Below are 20,194 nucleotides of genomic sequence, written 5' to 3'. Positions count from 1 at the left end.
TGCTAGAAAAGAGCCGAAGCCATCAAATAGAGGATTGTTCAATTTAAATTTATAGGAGTAGGGGGACAAAAGAAAATATTAGGGGAACCAATTAAGAGAAGCTACGCTCTAGATTGTTTTACTGAAAATCAGGATATTGCTAGTGCCCTATAGTGTGATTGATCCATATAGACAATCATCCCACCTAGTAGAGTAAGACTTGATTGTTTTACAAAAATCATTACCTCTCACATCTTGTACTGTTCACTAAGAATCAATATATAAGGCAGTCCATTTAAATGCTAAACCAGTGTCATGGTCAAGGATACTGCTCCTTGGCACATGCAAACCATTTTTAGCTTTACATTAAAGCAAGAATATGAAGCATTAAGCATTAGGCTGCAACCCAATAAAATTTACAAATTACCCTCACTTAATATGACAAGTGCCCAACATATTGAATATTTTAAATTATGGACAAAAGAACTAGATGACAGAACTTTCAAGAAGACAAAATCACAACTTCACTCTATCACTAAACCATACCATTCGACAGAATCAGCATTTACATCTCAAAACCCAGTAACCGATCTAATGAACATCATTGCTTGATGTGGAAGCCATCTAGTCGCTCCCATAAAACATTCAGCTGAGAGTCTGTGTCTTACCCGTTTAATGATAACCTAGTCTGAAACATAGAAAGAAATGACAAGAAAAGAAAAGTGAAATATAACTTAACAGATAAATATTCATTCAAAATTTCAAACGAACAACTTATGATGCTAAAAAATTTGAATTACAAAAAACAAGCTGAGCAGATATTGCAAAGAAAAAATGTTTGACTAACCTTCTATGATCCATCGCTGAACTATTTGCGGTCTTCCTCGCACATAAGTTATAACAAAATGAGTGCATAAAGTGATTTCAATCTGCAAACCAAGAACCATGAGGTCAAACTGTTATTTTAAATGGGGGGAAAACTGTCAAAAGTAAAAAAAAAAAATGTTTGCAGAAAGGACAGCAAGCATCCATAAATTAGATCTTAGATTTTCGTCTCCTAACAGGTAATAAATATGGAAAAAAAATTCCCATCACAAACAATGAACTAGGAGAGAAAAGGAGTACAGTGCAGAAGGATCAGGAATCCTCCTAAAACAGAAAAGTAAAATACACAAGAAAGGAAACAAAATATAAAATAACATTAGCTCCAAAGAGCTATCCATGATAAAAGGAAGCTACTGAACGCTAGCTCATGCTACAGTATTTTTGAGTGAGGAGTTTCCATGAAACACAAAATTCTTGGGTGTTCCACAAAAGTTCCCCTTCTACACGGTATATCATAGACCAGAAGATGAGATCTTTTCCATTTAACCTAATGAGGTACACGTTCATAGTTGAAATTTATTAATTTTAATACCTGTAGCTGGAAAAAGGATTAAGTTCTAAAAGCAGCTTATGGTCTTATTAAATGCTTTTACATAAATGGAATCCATTTGACAAATGTATAAAACTAAGCAATAAGCAATTACATGATTTCTTGTGTATATTGAATTTACCCTGGCAGAATTTATGCTGTCAATTATCATTTACTAGCAATATTGATTGGCTTATCCCTAATGCAACTTGCTTCATTATTAAACTTACTTGAAGGCAAATATACATAAGTAAAAAATTACTCAGTTCCATAAAAATGCAAGGATACAGCACAATTTCTAAATTGTATATAGGTCTATTTTTTTAAGCTATTTTAATAACTTGAGGTTATATCAAAATAAATGTGCAAGCAGATGTGAAAATACTTACCACTAAAAATGTCAAGGAACAATTCTATTCACAGCTTAAGCTGATTGGTGGAGCTAAGAAAGATTTATATCTAAGACCCCCTTAAAACAGAGCTTTTTGAGCTTGAAGTGTGGACAATGCACAAACCCACTTTACCTTGGGCTCAAATATAAGTTAATTATGAAGAAGAGAAGCAACAAGGATCAATCTCATAATTTCTTAAAGGTTGTGATACCATGTTAAGGACCAACTCTCCTAATCACATAAATTGTCAGGTGGAAGCACTTGAATGGTAATGATTTTATATATTTAACAAATGGTAAGTTCTGAAGCCTATGCCAGTTCTCTCTATGGGGTCCTATAGGATTGTGGAACATGGATGAATTGAGAGTCAGGATTTGAATAAATGTCTAAGTGAAACTCTTGGCATTTGCTATCTTTTTGGAAAAAAAAATTCTCGAATTCTGGTGTCTCCTTCATTAGTAGATAAGTAGTTGATAGTAATTTCTGTGGTAGCAGCATCTACTGAAAACCCTTTGTCTCTCATTATTGTAAGGTATTTTATTGATCTTGCAATCTCCTTTTTTGTTAGCAAGCCTTGGACAAAGACATTGTAAGTGCAGTTATCTGGCAGGCAGCCATTCTCTTCCATATTTATCAGTAAGTCTTCAGCTTTATCCAACGAGCCTTGTTTACAGAGACCCTTAATCATAATGGTATAAGTATAAACGTTAATTTGCAAACCTTTACCAGGCAAACTAGAAAAGAGTTCCCATGCAGCATTCAGTTTTCCAGCACTGCACATTCCGTCAAGCAAAATACTATAAATTACAATATTAAGATCCAAATTACTCTTCTCCATTGCCTCAGCCAACGACACTGCCTCAGAAAGAAGATTTCCTTTACATAGGCCATCCAATATAACAGCACAAGTCTGGAGATTGGGAACTTGACCATATTTGTGCATATTGAGAAACAGTTCTTTTGCAGCTAATGGTCTACCTGCTTGACAAAACCCACCTATAAGAGTGGTCCAAGTGACAACATCAGGAACAAATCCCATCTTAGCCATTTCCTCCAACAGATGCATAACCTTATTAATGTTTTTGTCCTTACACCATCCGTGGATAAGTGAAGTAAAAACCACAATGTCTGGTAAACAGCCCCTGCTAACCATTAAATGAAACACTCTCATGGCCTCATTCATTTTATTTTGCAAACAATATATATGAATCAACGAATTATAGGTGAAGACATCCGGCCCTTCCCCCGTCAGAATCATAAACCCAATCACACTTTTAGCCTGCATCACTTTTCCTTCTTTGCAGAAAGCATCCACTAAAATATTGAGAGTCTGCAAATCCAGCCTCATTCCCATTTTTATCATCTCATCCAGCAGAGAACCAGTCTCTTTCCACCTTCCAAAATTGCAAAGACCTTGAATCAAGCAAGCGTAAGTGACAAGATTAGGTCGAACACCTTTGCCACTCATTTCCGAGCACAAATTCAACGCTTCAGATACCAATCCATCCTTGCACAAACCATCCATAATTGTGCTGTAAACTACCACATTAGGTTTCCAATTCCTTTCCTCCATCTTTCTTAGCCACTCAACCGCCGCCAAAGTGTCTCCCGTCTTACACAACCCATTAATCAACACCCCGTACGTGTAAACATCCAATGGATACCTCATTTTCTCCATATGATCAACCAGCCCGACTGCCTGAGCCACATTGCCCTGCACGCAAAGCCCGTTAATGAGAGCGGTGAGAGTCATCACAGTGGGCTCCAAACCAAGTTTGAACATAGTCCCCAACACAGAGAACCCAAAAGCAACCAACTTCAAACGGCAGAGACAATTGATCACAATATTAAGAGTAATGGTATCAGCTTCTATGCCTAGAGAAGAAAAGATGTGCTTAACTAAAGATATGGCAGTGGTGTAGTGCTTCAACCTCACAATAACACCCAACAACAAAGTAAAGTCCTTCACAGAAGGCAAAGGCTTCATGCTAGCCATGCCTTGGAACAAGTCCAAAGCTTCATCAATGTTCTTCACTTTACCTGACTTGCATAGGTTTCTCATGGAAATCAAGAACTGGGTTCCGTTGCTATGGCTATCGGTGTCATAAGTGTTTGTGGAGCAATGACAGTGCTTTGAAAAAAACAGAGAAAACGAAGGAGAGCGGATGGAAAGGGAACGAGAGAAAGTACCCATCATGTGATGAAGACGACGAAAACGAGAGAAAGAGGGTATTCTTCGAAGCATTAAAAACTAAATCTTTTGCTTCCGAACAACATCAGTGTCGGAAACTGCTTATAGTTGCAGAATCTGGCGAGGGTTCAGGATTTTTTTTGTCAGGAGAGGGTTTAGGAACAAGCTACAATATTATTATTATCATCTATATTTATTAATAATGACAACTAGTTGCTGTATAATTTTTTTATTCATAAATTATTATATATATATATATATATATATATATATATATATATAACACCTGTAAAATGTAACCGATGCGAAAGTTGTAACTTAGGAAACTTAAATGTATTTTATCTTATATATACAATTCCAAAATATAAAATTTAAATATCTTTATAATAATAATAATAATAAATTTTAAATTATTTTTAGTTTAGTATAAAAAAATTAGTTTTAATAAATATGATATTCGTTCAATTTTTTTATTAGCATTAGTGTATATATATTTAATTTTAAGAAATTTATTATTATTATTATTTAATGAAAACATAATATTCGTATAAAGATGTCATTTACATACTCATAAAAACAAAAATAAATACTATAGAAAGTAAATCAAATAAAAGTTCACAGAACAAGCTGGGGTGGGGCGACGCGCTGCCTGGAACGGGACAGAGACAGAGAGGGTTCCTTCCGGTCGCTGTAATTGTAAGTCCTTCAAACTTTTCTTCTATTCTCTCTAACAATTCAAGTGTTAGTGTTTCGAACACAAACCCTTCCAATGTTTCGCATATCAAAATTTATCATTCACTATTGATCTTTCTGTGTTTCTTGATTCATTTATTTATTTTCTTGCTATTTAATCTGGAATCTTCTGTTTCTTTGCTGTGTAAACAAACATTTTACCGATTTACTATGCATCTGTGCAATATAGGGTTTGGCGTTCAATTGAGGAAGAACAATGTCGGTGACAGCGGGTGTTAGTGATACTGTAATAGCCATTAGGGATAAGCTCAGAGGTAAAATTGGCCAAACTAAAGTTAAGCGTTATTGGCCCGGTAAAGTTCCTGAATGGGCTGATGATGAGAACGAAGAAGATGCTGCCCCTGCCGATATTAGACCCTCCAGGGAAGCTGCCTTGGAGAAAGCCTTTCCTCGTCACGAAGAAGACGCTGCTATTGTCAGAAAAGACGATCGTAGGCTCCGCCGTTTGGCCGAGAGCCGGATAGATAACCGTGAGGAGGTCCGGGCTGATCATCGCCGCATTCGCCAGGCTGAGATTGTTTCCACCATTGAAGAGGAGGCCAGGAGGCAGGAATGGTTGGAGTTCGAAGAAGAAGATGAGAATGCTTTGGCGGAAAGAAGGAGGCTGATTAAAGAGAAGTTGCTTCAGAGAGAGCAGGAAGAGGCACTTCCTCAGGAAGAGGAAGAGGAGGAAGAGGAAGAGGAGGAGGAGGAGGAATCTGAGTATGAGACTGACTCTGATGAGGAATATACGGGAGTGGCTATGGTGAAGCCTGTGTTTGTTCCCAAGTCTGAGAGAGATACCATTGCGGAGCGTGAGCGTCTTGAGGCTGAGGAGCTGGCTTTTGAGGAGAAAAGGAAAAGGAGATTGGAGGAAAGGAGGATTGAGACGAAGCAGATTGTTGTTGAGGAGATCCGGAAGGATGAAGAAATCCAGAAAAACTTGGAAATGGAGGCCAACATTGCTGATGTCGATACAGATGATGAAGTTAATGAGGCAGATGAATATGAAGCTTGGAAAGTGAGAGAGATTGGTAGGATCAAGAGGGATAGGGAGGATCGGGAGGCAATGTTGAAGGAAAAGGAAGAGATTGAGAAGGTGAGAAACATGACAGAGGAAGAGAGGAGGGAGTGGGAAAGGAGGAATCCCAAACCTGCTCCACCACCAAAGCAGAAATGGAGATTTATGCAGAAATACTATCACAAAGGTGCTTTCTTCCAGAATGAATCTGATGACCGAGCTGCCACCGTTGGATCTGATGGTATTTTCGCTCGTGATTTCTCTGCCCCAACTGGGGAGGATAAAATGGACAAGACAATATTACCAAAGGTTATGCAAGTTAAGCACTTTGGTCGTAGTGGAAGAACCAAGTGGACCCATCTTGTCAATGAGGATACTACTGATTGGAATAACCCGTAAGTTCAATTTCTCCTATGTTCTATATCTTTCGGTTTCAAGAATAGTGGTAGATTGTTTATTCTATTCTTTGGTATTAGTTTTTTGTTGTTTTATCCTGAGAAAAAAATATGGCATATCTGTTCACATTTACTTATGAAGTTCATCTGCTATGGCACTGGTCCAAAATGATCTCGGATTCATGTGATGATATTGAGATGCTCATGTCAATAGTGAAATGTTCATTTAAGATTTCTTTTTCTCTTGTTATCTAAAAAATTTTCTGCTATTAGTCATCAGAAGAGTGAAATGAGAGTTTTTATGAAGAATGGTTTTGTGATGGAGGCCTCAAGGCCCAAGATCACAAAATAAGGTGTATGTAAGGATAGGCAAAAGGTTCACTTGATCAATTTTAGGAGAGAGATATAACCAACTGTCAACCCTGTAGCAGAGCATGGGAGGAGTGCATGTGGGCTTGTTGTAAGAAGACAGAGAACATTAGCCCGAGAAGGGTGTGTACAAGGTAGGGTGGAATTAGGCTTGGGCTGGGAGAAACCAGACACTCTCATAACTGTCTAGGAATCTTTTTCATTTTGTACCATTATACACAGAAGATACCAGGATCTGAACTCCCTTGATGAAGACCTGTTACTGGAATACAAATATTTCTATGCTTAATTTCTTCATTTTAGTCTTTCTAGCTTGCTGGTACCCTATCATTTTGCTTATTTAGGAATTTGATTGTGGGTGAGATTGAGGTTCAAGAGGGAGAGTTGATTGGAAGGAATATAGTTAAAAGACATATTTCATTTAGAGTAAGCATAATTATGCCATCTCACAAATCTTATTTTATTTTTTTGGCATTCATTTTGTAGAAATATGTACTTGGCTTGAAGTTTATTGTTTACAACGTTCTTAGTTTGTCAACTTTACCCTGACTCCCTTGACTTCTATGTGAATTTAGCTGGACAGTAAGAAGGGATCATATTGCATGTCACAACTCACAATTTAAATGAGTTGTTTATTAGCAGCCCTTGATATGGTTTGAGATCTTGACAAAAGTGCATGCTCATGAGTTATGCTCATCTGTTTTCATAGTACTTTTGGGTTTCACGTTTTATCATTTGCTTGCTTGTAATTTTGTGAAGTTAAAAGAGAGTATTACATAACATTTAAAAATTATGATTCTATACTAATTTCTAGATTAAGGTTTATTCTCTGTTCTGAGAATATCTGAAATGCTACATTTATTATCTACAGAGTCCTGAATCTGTTTATGTTTTCAATGTTGATGTAACATGTTAGACTGATTCTGCCACACTTCTGATTTTATGACATTAAAAGGAGTCTACACAATTTTTTTTATCACACCAGAATTTTTTCATGTATTGTTGGTTGATAGGCTTGCAGTCATGCTATTAAATATTGATAATCATCTTTCGAATAATGGGGTTTTAGTATGTTAAGGCAGCATTCAATGTATTTGCTGAGAAAATTCTGCATTGGCTTTCTGACATCTTAATTTTTTTTCTGTCCGATATTTCTCCCTTACCAAGAATTTTGGATTTGTTAACACATTGATGATAGCGATTCATTCTGCTTAACGTGCAACTAACCTCCAGAGTCCAGACCTCCCCTTCCCCTGAAAAAAGGGTTTCTTCTACTGCAAGTAGCATTTTATACTTACATATTAACTGCTGTAAAATACTAAAATTATTCGACATTCTTGTTATTGTTGAATTGTAATACAGGTGGACTTACAATGACCCACTTCGTGCAAAGTATAATGACAAAATGGCAGCAATGAATGCACCTATAGTAAAACCTAAAGGAAGCAAGAAGTTGAAAGATTGGGAATCTAGGGAATCTGGATGAACTTGAAGTTACAAAACTATGCATGAAGATATAGTCCTTTCAGTTATAGCTCACGGATTAATACCAGATTAGATATCACCTTATCCTATGTATGCTTGTGTTCTGTCTTAATACAGAATGTAAAGTAGTTCATCACGGCTCAAGCATGTTATGGATCTTGGAAGGCAGTTCGTGCAGATTGTGATAGGAGTTCATCACTAGTTTATTCGGATATTCTTCCCCAGTTAATGAATCCTAGCTGATTTGAAGTCCTGCCAGCCTAGCCTAATGTCTTCAAGCGCTTATGACTGACTTTCTTTGTATTTTGTCACCATTTTGACTTTATTACTAGCTGGCTATGAGGATTTTATTGAGTTTGCTGCCCATTGATGCTTCAGGAGCCACTGTTTTACAATTTAAGATCATTTATACGTGCAACTTCGATACTGACTGGAACTCCCAAGAGTGACACTTCAATTGGTGTACTAGTATATGTAGCATAAACTTCCATGTTAGGGTAATCTTTTAGCTTAACAAAGGGGCATATTGAAAGTTATTCATGTTCAACCCGCCGCTGCTTGTTTGTTTACTGGAGTTAATTTGACTAGTCAATCATTCCAAAAAAAAATTTAATTAGAGTAATTTTTCTGTCTATTTTTTTGGGCTATTTCTAACAGATTAAAATGTGTTCCTTCGAAAATAATTTCTTAAATGAGCAATTTTCAGGAGAGAAGAGCGTTCTTTATAGCATCCCACAAATAAAGCAAAGAGGAAAGGGATAAATGGAAATAAATTAACACTAGTTTTTGTTACAAATGTTCTAGGTAATTAGTTTCTTGAAATTTTAAAATAAGGAGAAAGATGTCTATCTATTCCTCATCTCTTTCACTCACTTGGATACTTTTTATTCCTGTGTGGAATGAGGGAAAAAAAATATTTGTCACAAAGTTATAAATACATTTACATCAAATTTTCTCAAGAGAGTGCGTTGACTGCTGTTACTAGTGTATGCGTTGTTGCTGCGAGTTTGTTCATGTGACTGTGTCGAAAAGGTCAGTTACTGATTTTTCATATATGTTTAGATTCATTATATTCGAGCACCACTTGTAATATACGTATTTCATAATTGCCTTTCTTACACATATAGCATATTTGCATTTCGTCTGATAATTAATATTGCATATGGCTGCTGTAACATGCCTTAATGTTCTATGTTCGTTGTTAGATTCTTGACAATTACCGAACCATTCAATAGCTTCATTCTATATTCACTTATCTCATACGTGTACTTCATATGTTGTTTTATGGTGTGTATATTGCAATTGATGTCTGAGGTCAACATTTATAACATTGCAAAGTGTGCTTCAAACATTTGTAACATCTCGTCTTTTTTTAAATAAATTAAAAAGCATTTTATTTAAAAATAAATAGAGTTTTTGAAAAATAATAAGATTTTTATAATTAAATAAATTAGGAAAAATAATTTTATTAATTAAAATAATAGTTTGAAGGAAAATAAAAAAGAATATTTTATTTATTCATTTGATAGGGAGTAAAAATAGAATTTTTTTATAAAATAAAGAAAAGATAGAGTAAATAATAAATTGAGAGTACCATATCTATAAATAGACATATTAGATTAGATTTTACACACAATATATTTCTACTGTTTCTTCCTTTCAAATTCGTTCTTTTTTCTCTTTCAAAATCTTTTCTTTTTTCCCACATATACTCAAACCTATCAGGTAAAACTACGATCCTATACTCGTTAATCATGGAATTATCATGAAATTTGAACACCAAGTTTCGAACTCATTTTCTCACATTCCCATCGTTGGAATTTTTAAATACTGTGGTGAGAACAATGTCCCTCACAAGATGCTCTTCCTGTATACATCCAAACTTGTCTCATTAAAACTATGATCTCAGACTCATTAACCATTGAATCATTGTGAAATTTAAAAATCAGGTTTGAAACTCATTTTCTCACAATCCCACTGTTAGGATTTGTGAAACAATGTCTTCAGTTAGAGAAATGTCCCTCGCACGGAGACGGAGACAGTGAAATATAGGTTATAATCATTTCTCTTTTTCTCTAACGTTTGAAAATCCTAGGAAAATTTTGAAGAATCTTAGGAAACCGCTAGAAACGTCGCTATCGTTGTCGGACTACACATGTGAGCCTGCTTAAAGGTAAGAGATGAGTTTATCGCAATTGAGGTTAGAATAAACATGTGTAGGGATCTTTAGAAGATTAAATTTGAGTTTATTTTTGGATGTTTATTGAATTACAATTCATCCTTTATGATTATAATTATGATATTGTTGTGTTTGACGAACCAATTGATGTCCTTATGTGAATTGATTGATAAAATTGAGTGCTATTTGTTTTTGTATTTTTTGCTTATGATTTTGATTCCTTTGATTTTGTTATGATTATGTGAAATTGTTTGAAGGGTTTTACTCCCCATGTGAGAAACATTTTTGTATAATTCGTTTGTGTTTTGGACAAAATTTATTATATTAGTGTGATAAATTGTTATATTGAGATTATAACAATGTGACTGAGATTGAGCGTATGTGATAAATTGAGTGCGTGTTGAATTGTAAGATACATGTGTATTGAAATATTGTGTGCATTGAGTTGTGAGCTATGTACCGTACCACCACACGACTATAAGACCCTTTCAGAACGATGAGTTAATGTGCGACGAGTATTGTGATGAGAACCATTGTGGGAACTCGACGAGTTTAATCACTTTGAGGCGCGATGAGATAAAATTATTTTGAGAACAATTGAGGAGTCGGGTGTTTTGTACAGTTCATAAATAGAGTATAGGTGCTAAAATATTTTCTAGGTTGGACCTGAATCAAGAGGGAGAGGTCCTAACGGACTCTTTAGAGTGTAGGCCTTAGGGATAAATATACTCGGTTTGAATGTTCCTTGAAACCTATGTTGATTTCGTATGATTGAAGTATTCTCGCAAAACAGAGTGACCCTAACTAATCTCCTTATGATTTTATCTAGTGAGAGTGACCTGACTTACCAGTGTGTGGTTTATCTTGTCATATACTTCTAGGCGCCCGATGAGATTTTTCACTGACATGATACCACATTACATATAGGATTAAGTCTTAGTATATTTGTTGCATAACGCTTGTGTATTGATCGATATTGATTGGTTGAGTGATATTGTGTTTCGATCCTTGAGTACGTAAATAATGTGAAAATGTGTGAGATGTGTAGTGTTGAGATGTGATGTTACACGATAAGTGATGGAATGATGTGAGCTATGTTTAAGTAAGCTATATTTCATTTATATAATATGTATATCTACATATTGTCTCGTTTCTCTCTATTAGTTGAGAATGTGATAACTCATTCCCTGTGTGCTGTTTGTGTTTGGATCTTGTGATGATCTCGAACCTTGTGTTCGTGGGAGCAAATGACTAGATGGATTGCTTTAAGAAATCTTATGTTGGAGGATGTCGGAACAAAATGATCTAATAGAATGTGACATTGAGACATAAGTTTCTGGTTTAATTGCATGATGTTGAGCCGAAAATGTTTCTGACAAATTTTATTTGGTAATAGTAAAGTGAATGTGAATACTTTACCCACGTGAACTCTTATATGTTTAAAATAAAATCTCATTTTATATAATTCTATATTTTCATATATTTTATTATTTAAATATGTATATCGAGGTAGAATGTGTAAGAGGATTTATACCTTATGGTTGCATTATGTGCATTACAAAAACATTTCACCCAAAAAAAAAAAGAAGAAGAAAAAATCAAATTCCATCCAGCATAATGGAACAAAGAAAGATTGGAGATGACAAGAAACGGATAATTAATACAATCATAGATCTTTCCTTTAGTGCACTTAATCTGCAAGCAGTAGTGTGATATTCACTATTCAGTGTTAATTACTCACTGCCACAGGATAATAAATCTTCCTTCAGAGTATTAGTTATTAGAGGGCCTTTTGGAAATTTTCATATAATTTCAAATTCAAAAGTTCCCATCAAGTTTAATGGACAACATAAGGATTATGTGAAAAGGCGTGATTCATGAACAACCTTAAAGATGTTTGCATGAAGATGTAATCAAGAGTCAGACCTACAACGATAATACTTAGAGCAGCCTCTACTTTGAGGATTTGAGGGGGGAGGAAGACACCCTCCAGTTTTACTATAAGCTTCACCAGAGCCACCACCATTACAAACTGGTTTGTCTCTCTGTAAAGCTCCATTGGAAATGTATGATCTCTTCTGCTCCAGAAACCTTCGGCTTATTTCAGACTCCATCAACAGCTCATCTTCTTGATTGCATTCAGCTATGGAACCATTGCATGTGCTTGCATGACTTTTCAATGAGAGCACGGTGCAGCTGGTGAAATGCATAGAGCTGAAGAGCATGAAGTAGCAGAAACAAACAAGTCTAATGGTGGATGATTTTGAGGCCATTCTTCTGTTCTGTGTCTTGGATTGGATGTACCCTTCCTTCCACTCTCCACTAAGAAGCACTATATAGAGAATATTATAATATATGACACCACCTTTTTGAAAAGGTGCAAGTTGCATTAGTGATAAGCTGATAGAGCGCACTTCACCAAACCTTTTGGACAACAAGGAAATTATGTTATTTTCCATGTGCTACAGATGATTTTTTTTCTCTTTTCTGTGAAGACTTCTGATTTACTCTGCTAATAAGCGATTGCATATGTATGAGATAACTGAGATTAGGTTGCTCTTGGAAGATAAAATTCTAATATGTCTCAAGTATATTGTATACTATAAATATAGAGTAATTAAAAATTCCATACCAAATAAGACTTTTTTGTTAGTACCCCATATTGAAAAAATATGTATAGAAAACATGTGGTTGGTTGTGGCATCTGAATATGATGATATTTTTTTGGTTCTTAGTTTTGTCCCTCCTTTGGTAAAATCTAAGTTCATAAAAATTTGTGCAAAATGATGGGAGTAAATAGTTACTTAACTGTTTTAGCTAAGTTTCTTATTTGAAGCCCTTACCCTTAACACACATTTAAGTATACATGAAAACAAATGTGGCGTTGGGTGAATAGGATTATAGGAAGGGTATTATCATGGCAAAAGAAAAAGGAGAGAACAGAGGCAAAGGTGTGTGTGTTGATATAATCATACATCTAAAATATTTGGTACATATTCCTCGAAGTTGCCCCACCTAAACTCTCAGTCTTCTATCAGACAATGGACCTCAACATACAGTTGTGGTGGGATCCCTATGGATTTCGGGATTTACTTTGACTCTAATAAAACGAAGACATGACTTTGAGTTCCTTTCACACCAATATCAAATTATTGCACTCATGGAAATTGTAAAGCCAAGGATGGTTCCAAGCATTTACTTAATTTCTTCCTCCATTATTTTAGTTTAATTACACAAAGTGGCACACACTGCAAAGGTTTGAATTTTCACACCTTGCATAGCATTCTTGGAAGCATTTCTCATCAATAATATGAACTAGTTTGCTTCAACCTGATACTGTGTTTGGATAAGTACTACTATTTTACATCGAGACAAATGCAGGCTTCAATAGTAGCAAACAATTTGGACTTGGCAATAATTTATTTTCATATATTTAACATGATAAAAACAAAATAGGGTAGTGAAGTTTTTTTTTTTTTGCACGTAGGACACAACAATTTTTTTTTATGGACACAGTTTGTATTCATTTAGGAGGTTCAAATGATCAGAGGGTTTTTGTAAAGTGGGACAAAGGGGTTTGATGTTGGATTCACTACACTTCATAAAATAGATGTAGACTGTCGAGTCCACAAAATAAATATTTTGAATATATTAAAAAATTGCTCCATGCCACACATTTGTGGGACAACAAAAGTAGCTACATGCTATAACAATTTTTCTTAGCTTCAAAGAAAGATATTGATCTTCATGTCATTATACAGTTTATTATGGTGCCTGTATTATTATCTTGTGTTTACAAAGCAGAAGCCAAAACAACACACATGGCCAGGAAAACACTCATCAATTCATCATAGACGACTGCATAAATATAAAAGATGAAAAATAGGTATATGATTTCCTTATTCTTCCCATTGAACGAACTGAAGACTTCATTTTCTGCATTTGCATATCCTGGAGCATCCTCTGTTGTAAGGATTTGATGCTGGCGGTAGGCAGTTTTTGCTACATGGTGCTATGTTGCGCTTGGTAACTTCCATAATAATGTACTTGTTTGCCTTTTTAGCATGATTTTGAGATTTTTGAGACTCCATTTCCACCCTTCACAAAAGCTTACTGCTTCATTCCTTACAAATCATTGCATTTTCTGGTACTGGTTTTGGGGTTAAGTCTGTCCATTTATAGTGCTAATACTTGAAAAATGAGAAATGAGAACCATTGGAGGTGGCCACGGAATAAGGCATAAGGAATAGGTTCACCTCCAACTACTTAATTTTGCACACAACTTTTCTCTAGAAACTAGAAAGTTGATTCTATCATAATGTTGTTCAATCTCATTTATTTTTTCTTTAGTTTTAAGTAATGGTATTGTTGAAATAACTGTTATAATCTCATAGATAATTCCACTAATTACCAAACAGAGGTTATTTACAAAAGTCCATCCAAATGAGCCACAGTCATTTTCAAAATAGTTGGAGTCCTAATTAGAATGAATTATTAGTCTTCAACACCACATGAATGACCAAGGTGCCCTACAAGTTACCATCTGACAATCACAATTCACAAACCAAACGTTCATATACCAAAAATCACATATATAAGATTCCCCCCGCCCCTTATAACTTAACAACGAGAATATTCACTGCATAAGTTCTGAATTTATGATTAAAATTATTTGTGCATTGATTTGTTAAGAAGTACATCATATTGAAATGATTTGGTTGGGTTGTGATTTCAAATGCATTCAAATGGGAACAAGCAACGTAGAAGGTGCAGCACATTCATGATGTGAATGAAAATCATAGAATCCCAAGTAAGGCCATTAATCTAGAATGTTACTCCAATAGAGATTTACTCAATCAGAAGACCCAAATTTTGTAGGTGAGCAAGATTTATTTCACAGAGAACATTGTTTAGGATGATGTAAATGAGAAAGTACGGAAAACTACATGACAATATAACTTTATTACAATGCAACCATCATACATATGCAACTATTATTTATTTATAACATTAGCCCACCTCGATTCATTCTAGGACTAAGGATTTTATTCACATGGATATTGCTTGTAGCCTGGCCTCAAGTAGCATAGCTATTAAATCCATATATCTGAAGTGCAGTCACCACCAGGATATCTCATCTCATGGGCAAGGCAGGGACCCCCAGGCTCAGCTCCAAAGTCAACAAAGAAATTAGGGTTAATTTTCAGACCACCATTTTCAGTATCAACATCAATCTGTAACATGTGGGATCCTTTCTCTACAAGCTCTGGATAAAATTGTTTATCCCATGCACTGAAGAGTGAGTTTGTAACATATACCCGCTTACCATCCAGACTCAACTGAATCATCTGAGGGCCAGCTCTCAACTTATTTCCCTGAAATTAAAAATTTTGATCTCTTCACCTTCAACCACTAAAGGGTCAAAATTTAAAGTGCAATTATTTACCACGTTTAAGCATAACACAAGATAAAATACAAAAGTGACAAAAAGTTTGAAGGCACCAATGTAATGCACAAGTCTATTATATCTAGTACATCTAAGAACCAATCAACTCCAAACATGTGAGAAATCAACAAGCATGACACTAGAATCACTAATTTCAAAAGTTAAACTGCACAAACCTGGATGTCTGGAACATCAGATTGCCAAGTATTACCATCTTCGGTTATTGCTACTATAGGGCTTCCTTTCTGAAGTAGTCCCCCAACCCATACTTGGCCAGTCAGTACAGGATTTTTAGGGTCCTCAATGTTATATTGTCTAATATCACCATGAAGCCAATTCACAAAGTACAGAAACCGATCATCAAGAGATATCAGAAAATCAGTTATAAGCCCAGGCATTTCTGGAAGAATCCAGTTTTGCACTTTCAATGGTTTCACTGATATTGCAACCTGCAAAGTCAGTCTAGTGTGTAAGTATTATTGATCATTATACCTTGGTTGAAGCTGCACAAACGCATACCAGATGACAATATAAAATGAGTATGGATATCTATGAGTAGAGTAGAGTATGAAAATTATATCATCTCTATTATTTCATATGAGCACAGATACAATATATAGAAAAGGTGAAGAAAATTATAAAGGAAATTCCAAGAACCAGGAATCCCAAAATTATAGGAATGAAATAAAAATAGAATAGCTGAATGTAAACCTTCTGATTAATGAGATGTCATGATTCTCCTAAAATTTAGGCATTGATTTTTTACTATATCCTTTTTGTGTACCTCATGACTCCATGATTCATCCTCGGTCTTGAAAAACCGTACCATGTTACTTGACAATGCACACCCAACGAAACCTGTATCTTTAGAAGGATCATGCAGAAACCTTACCTGCATTTAGGACAAGTTGCTTACAAATTATGCCACCTTTAACATATTACTTCACAAGTACAGGCTAGAGAGAAAAAATGTAGCAAAGGACAAACATATTTATGATTAAATCACAAGTACATTAACATAAAGTGCTTATAATTGGAGGAAATAACTCCAGAATTATTTATTGAGCAATGTACCTCCAAGGGTAGAACCCCTGACTCACCAAGGTCCAATGTTTGTCTCAGTTCACCCCCAGGCCAGCTGTATACATGTAGATGCCTCCCATAAAGACCATCAGAGACATGCTGTAAGTTAAAACCTTTGGTGAAAGCAGCAGGAGCACCCCATGATGAGCTAATCATAGTCTTATGCTGTGGTTGGTACCAGAAGTCATACCCAAATGATGGACTGTGCCCAGGTTTCTCCCACCTAACAAATGTGTGCCAAGATACAAACTAGTAACTAGAAAATAATCCACTGAAATGGTAACTACTTCATTAGTTTCGTAGAACTTTTGTTGAATATGCTGCTATAAAACAATTATTTAATGATTCTACACTAAACATTTTGCAAAACTTTAGTCATTTCTAAGCATAGTGGTAAAATGTCAATCTATGATTGCACCATTTTCCATGTAGACTGTTAATTGATGTTGAAAGAGCAATTAAAACCACGTCTCACTAAATGCATGCGAAAATGAATAGAATTGGTAATTTAAGAGCATTTTGACATCCCAATATGCATTCTTGCATTTCTCAATCTAATCTATAAAAGGGTACCTTCCTTTCAAATTAAATTCATGATCAAGGAGAAGAAATCCACTTCCTGCTGCATTTCCATCTTTATCTCCAAGAAAAGAGATCATGACGTCACCAGAAGCAAGACAATGAGATGTGTGTGCATAAGCTAATCCAGTCTTACTTATGATGTCTTCTGGCTCAACAACTTTGTGCAAAGATGGAGACCTTGGATTTGATCTTGTGTCAACCACATAAATGCGGCCTGATCTGAAATATGGTAAATCTGACTTAATAAGGATTTCGTTTCAAGAAAACCGACGTCTTACACCAGTGAAGTTCTTGAACCTTGTCAGTGTTTGTTATGTGTGTGTGTGCATGCGCATATGCGTGCAAGTAAAATCCAAAGTGGCTGTTTAGTATCTTACACCAGTGAAGGTAGAATCAGATATCGCCGAACTGCTGATGGATCTCCATAGCAAGAGCTGCATGAATTCCACCCAAAATGGTGCAGTTCATCACCTAAATAAGGTACAGGTAACCTATGGATAACTTTTGAATACGTTGGAGAGCTTGGATCCACATCCACTGTGGCCAGAAAGTCAGGCTTATCCCTTCCTGTTCCTGCATTGAATTGAATATTCATCACCAATATATATATATAAAATCACCAAAATACACGTTTTGACAGAAATTGTTTAAGCTGCACCAAGTCTTCATGCATAGCACTAGAAAGAGATAGATATTTCTACATGTCACTTGTTCCCAGTATCATGTCATATAAAATGTTTGTAACAACAACTTGAGAAACCTATCTTGATCTCTCTGCCTAATGCCTATCTATTCCTCCAATGAAGCTGAATTGGCCTTTTCAGACATATAGAGACACAACAAGTTGTTTTTGGTACCTGAGTAGATAGCAGTGACATAAAGGAGAGTCTCTTTGGGACCAGACATGGCTGCCAGGGGTGAAGGATAGCCAGGACCTGTTTTAGGACAATCATGCATGTTGCGTTGGTTCATCACCTTGTCACACCTCTCCATCTCTCTCTTTCTCTCTCTATGAAAGATCACTTAACAGATATTATGATCAAAAGAAGAAGCAGATGATGAAGAAAAATTAACTCGATGAAGAGTAAGTTATAGGTTATATTACTGACTTGTAACTTGTTACAAGTCACATGAAAATAAGAACGAAAGTTACTTCTTTGGCTTTATCAAAAGTCACAAATTACACTAACATTGTTCCAAAGCTTGAAAGTAAAACCCAAGTTTTGAATATGACCCTGCTATTTGGACAAAAATAAATAAACATATAAAAATAAAAAGAATGACCGGGACTGTAACATTTTCCAATTCAACAAGCCAAAACAAAATTATTCCTTCTAACCTTTCAGGAACATTAAAAGATTTTTTGTTTCCTAGTTCTGTAGAAAAATATCTTATAAGATTCCTTTCTTCAAAATAATTACTATTATTTATATAATGCATATAACATGTTTTTTAGTGCTGAACTGGTAATCAGGATTAGTATGCAGGTTCCGAAAAAATGGTAATTCACAAAGCAGACATAAAATTCTCAATTTTTTGATCAGCGAAATTAAAACAAAAATTCCCAACGGATGAATAATAAGACTGCTTTTGGGCAACAAGGGAAAAAAATCAAGACGTGTTCCAATTTAAAAAGTCAAAGGAAATTTTTTCCTTCCATACACTTTTAAGAACCAAATTGACTATTCTGCCTACTTCTGATTCGAATTCTTAGTTTTTTTGGGCGTTAGCAAAAAATTAGAAGTTAAGGTTATAACTAACGCATGATGTTTTTTTTTTATTAAGTAAATAGGTATTTTGATTTCTAATTTTGATTCCTTTTGCAAATTAGTCTTTATCTTTTTTTAAATGTAAAAAATAGTCTCTATTTTTGTATAAATTTTACAAAATAGTCTTTGCCGTTAAATTTAAAAGTAGCACCGTTAATGAGATACATTTTTAATAATTTTAGTGTCACATAGATTATCCAACGTGGAGCTGAACTTTGATGCAAATTTTAAAAAGTTGTCAAATATTTTCTTCTTCACTTGCTTCTTCTTCCTCAAATTAGGGTTTTTAAAACTTCTTTCCTCTCAATTTCAACATGGTGGTACTATCTGACCCAATGATATGCGTTTAGCTATCAAATTTGTGCTCTGAGGCTAGGAAAGAACCACCACAAACGCGGCGAGCGCCACCGCTACAGTGGTGGTGGCTTTAGAGAGCGACCCTAGTCCGACAGCCCACAAGCTCAAGATGGTGGGGCCTATGCTCTGAAGGGTGGTATAGACATGGAAGGCGTCTCCCAAAGCGGCATCGTTTATGATAATGAGAATGCAGGGAAGGCTACGAGGGTGACACAACCCATTATGGTGCACGCTAGGGCGGAACGCAGATGAGAGGCACTCTCGCCATAACGGAGGCTACGAGGGTGAACAATGTTTATTTTCATCAAATATTTCTTAATAATAACCTTAAATATAAAAAGACATGAGAATGAAGTAATATTATTTATTTTATTACAAATAATTTTTTTTTGTTTTGAAAAAACCACCTAGAGAACTAACGGCATCTTGGGTAACATAATAGGATTGGAATCCAACCTTAAAGTATTGAGAATACAATCTGAAGCAAATTCTAGAACTTGGAAATCAAAACTAATGTTCAAAGTGTGTTTTGCCCATTCATATTGGAATAGAAGTGTAAGATGAAATTTCGTATCAAGAAAAATATAAAAGTTGAGTGAGAAAAAATCATAAACTTGACTTTTAAAGTTTTAGGTTAAAGTGTGGTATCAAGTTTTATGATGACTCTTTTAAATACATGTTGTAAAATCCAATCATTTAATATTTACTTAAAATATGATTTCAAATTATCTTTGACTGAACTATCCGTGGCATTTTTTTTTTACTTTTATATTTTTATAAATATGTAGATTTTAGTTTAA

The 20,194-nt window shown here is 35.2% G+C and overlaps 3 protein-coding genes across 3 annotated transcripts; 1 reads left to right on the top strand and 2 right to left on the bottom strand.

Moving 5' to 3' along the window:
• Positions 1 to 240: 240 nt before the first annotated feature.
• On the bottom strand, positions 241 to 4,150 carry LOC114422905 (putative pentatricopeptide repeat-containing protein At1g12700, mitochondrial). The gene is made up of 3 exons (XM_028389464.1): positions 1,783 to 4,150; positions 827 to 908; positions 241 to 667 (listed from the first exon to the last, which is right to left on the bottom strand). The coding sequence occupies exon 1, from the start codon at positions 4,028 to 4,030 to the stop codon at positions 2,195 to 2,197; it is 1,836 nt and encodes a 611-aa protein (XP_028245265.1). The 5' UTR covers positions 4,031 to 4,150; the 3' UTR covers positions 241 to 667; positions 827 to 908; positions 1,783 to 2,194.
• A 412-nt stretch (positions 4,151 to 4,562) lies between these two features.
• On the top strand, positions 4,563 to 8,576 carry LOC114421645 (microfibrillar-associated protein 1-like). Its single transcript, XM_028387689.1, has 3 exons — positions 4,563 to 4,672; positions 4,899 to 6,124; positions 7,856 to 8,576. The coding sequence occupies exons 2-3, from the start codon at positions 4,926 to 4,928 to the stop codon at positions 7,977 to 7,979; spliced, it is 1,323 nt and encodes a 440-aa protein (XP_028243490.1). The 5' UTR covers positions 4,563 to 4,672; positions 4,899 to 4,925; the 3' UTR covers positions 7,980 to 8,576.
• Positions 8,577 to 14,976: 6,400 nt separating this feature from the next.
• LOC114421643 (selenium-binding protein 1-like) lies at positions 14,977 to 18,447 on the bottom strand. The gene is made up of 7 exons (XM_028387688.1): positions 18,126 to 18,447; positions 17,646 to 17,841; positions 17,260 to 17,487; positions 16,678 to 16,909; positions 16,388 to 16,495; positions 15,780 to 16,052; positions 14,977 to 15,532 (listed from the first exon to the last, which is right to left on the bottom strand). Exons 1-7 carry the CDS (start codon positions 18,259 to 18,261, stop codon positions 15,251 to 15,253), a joined length of 1,455 nt encoding a protein of 484 aa, XP_028243489.1. The 5' UTR covers positions 18,262 to 18,447; the 3' UTR covers positions 14,977 to 15,250.
• Between the last annotated feature and the right edge of the window lie 1,747 nt (positions 18,448 to 20,194).

Source organism: Glycine soja, chromosome 8 (genome assembly GCF_004193775.1).
Source record: "Glycine soja cultivar W05 chromosome 8, ASM419377v2, whole genome shotgun sequence".
NCBI classification, from domain to species: domain Eukaryota; kingdom Viridiplantae; phylum Streptophyta; class Magnoliopsida; order Fabales; family Fabaceae; genus Glycine; species Glycine soja.
This window is presented reverse-complemented; position numbering and strand designations above follow the sequence as displayed.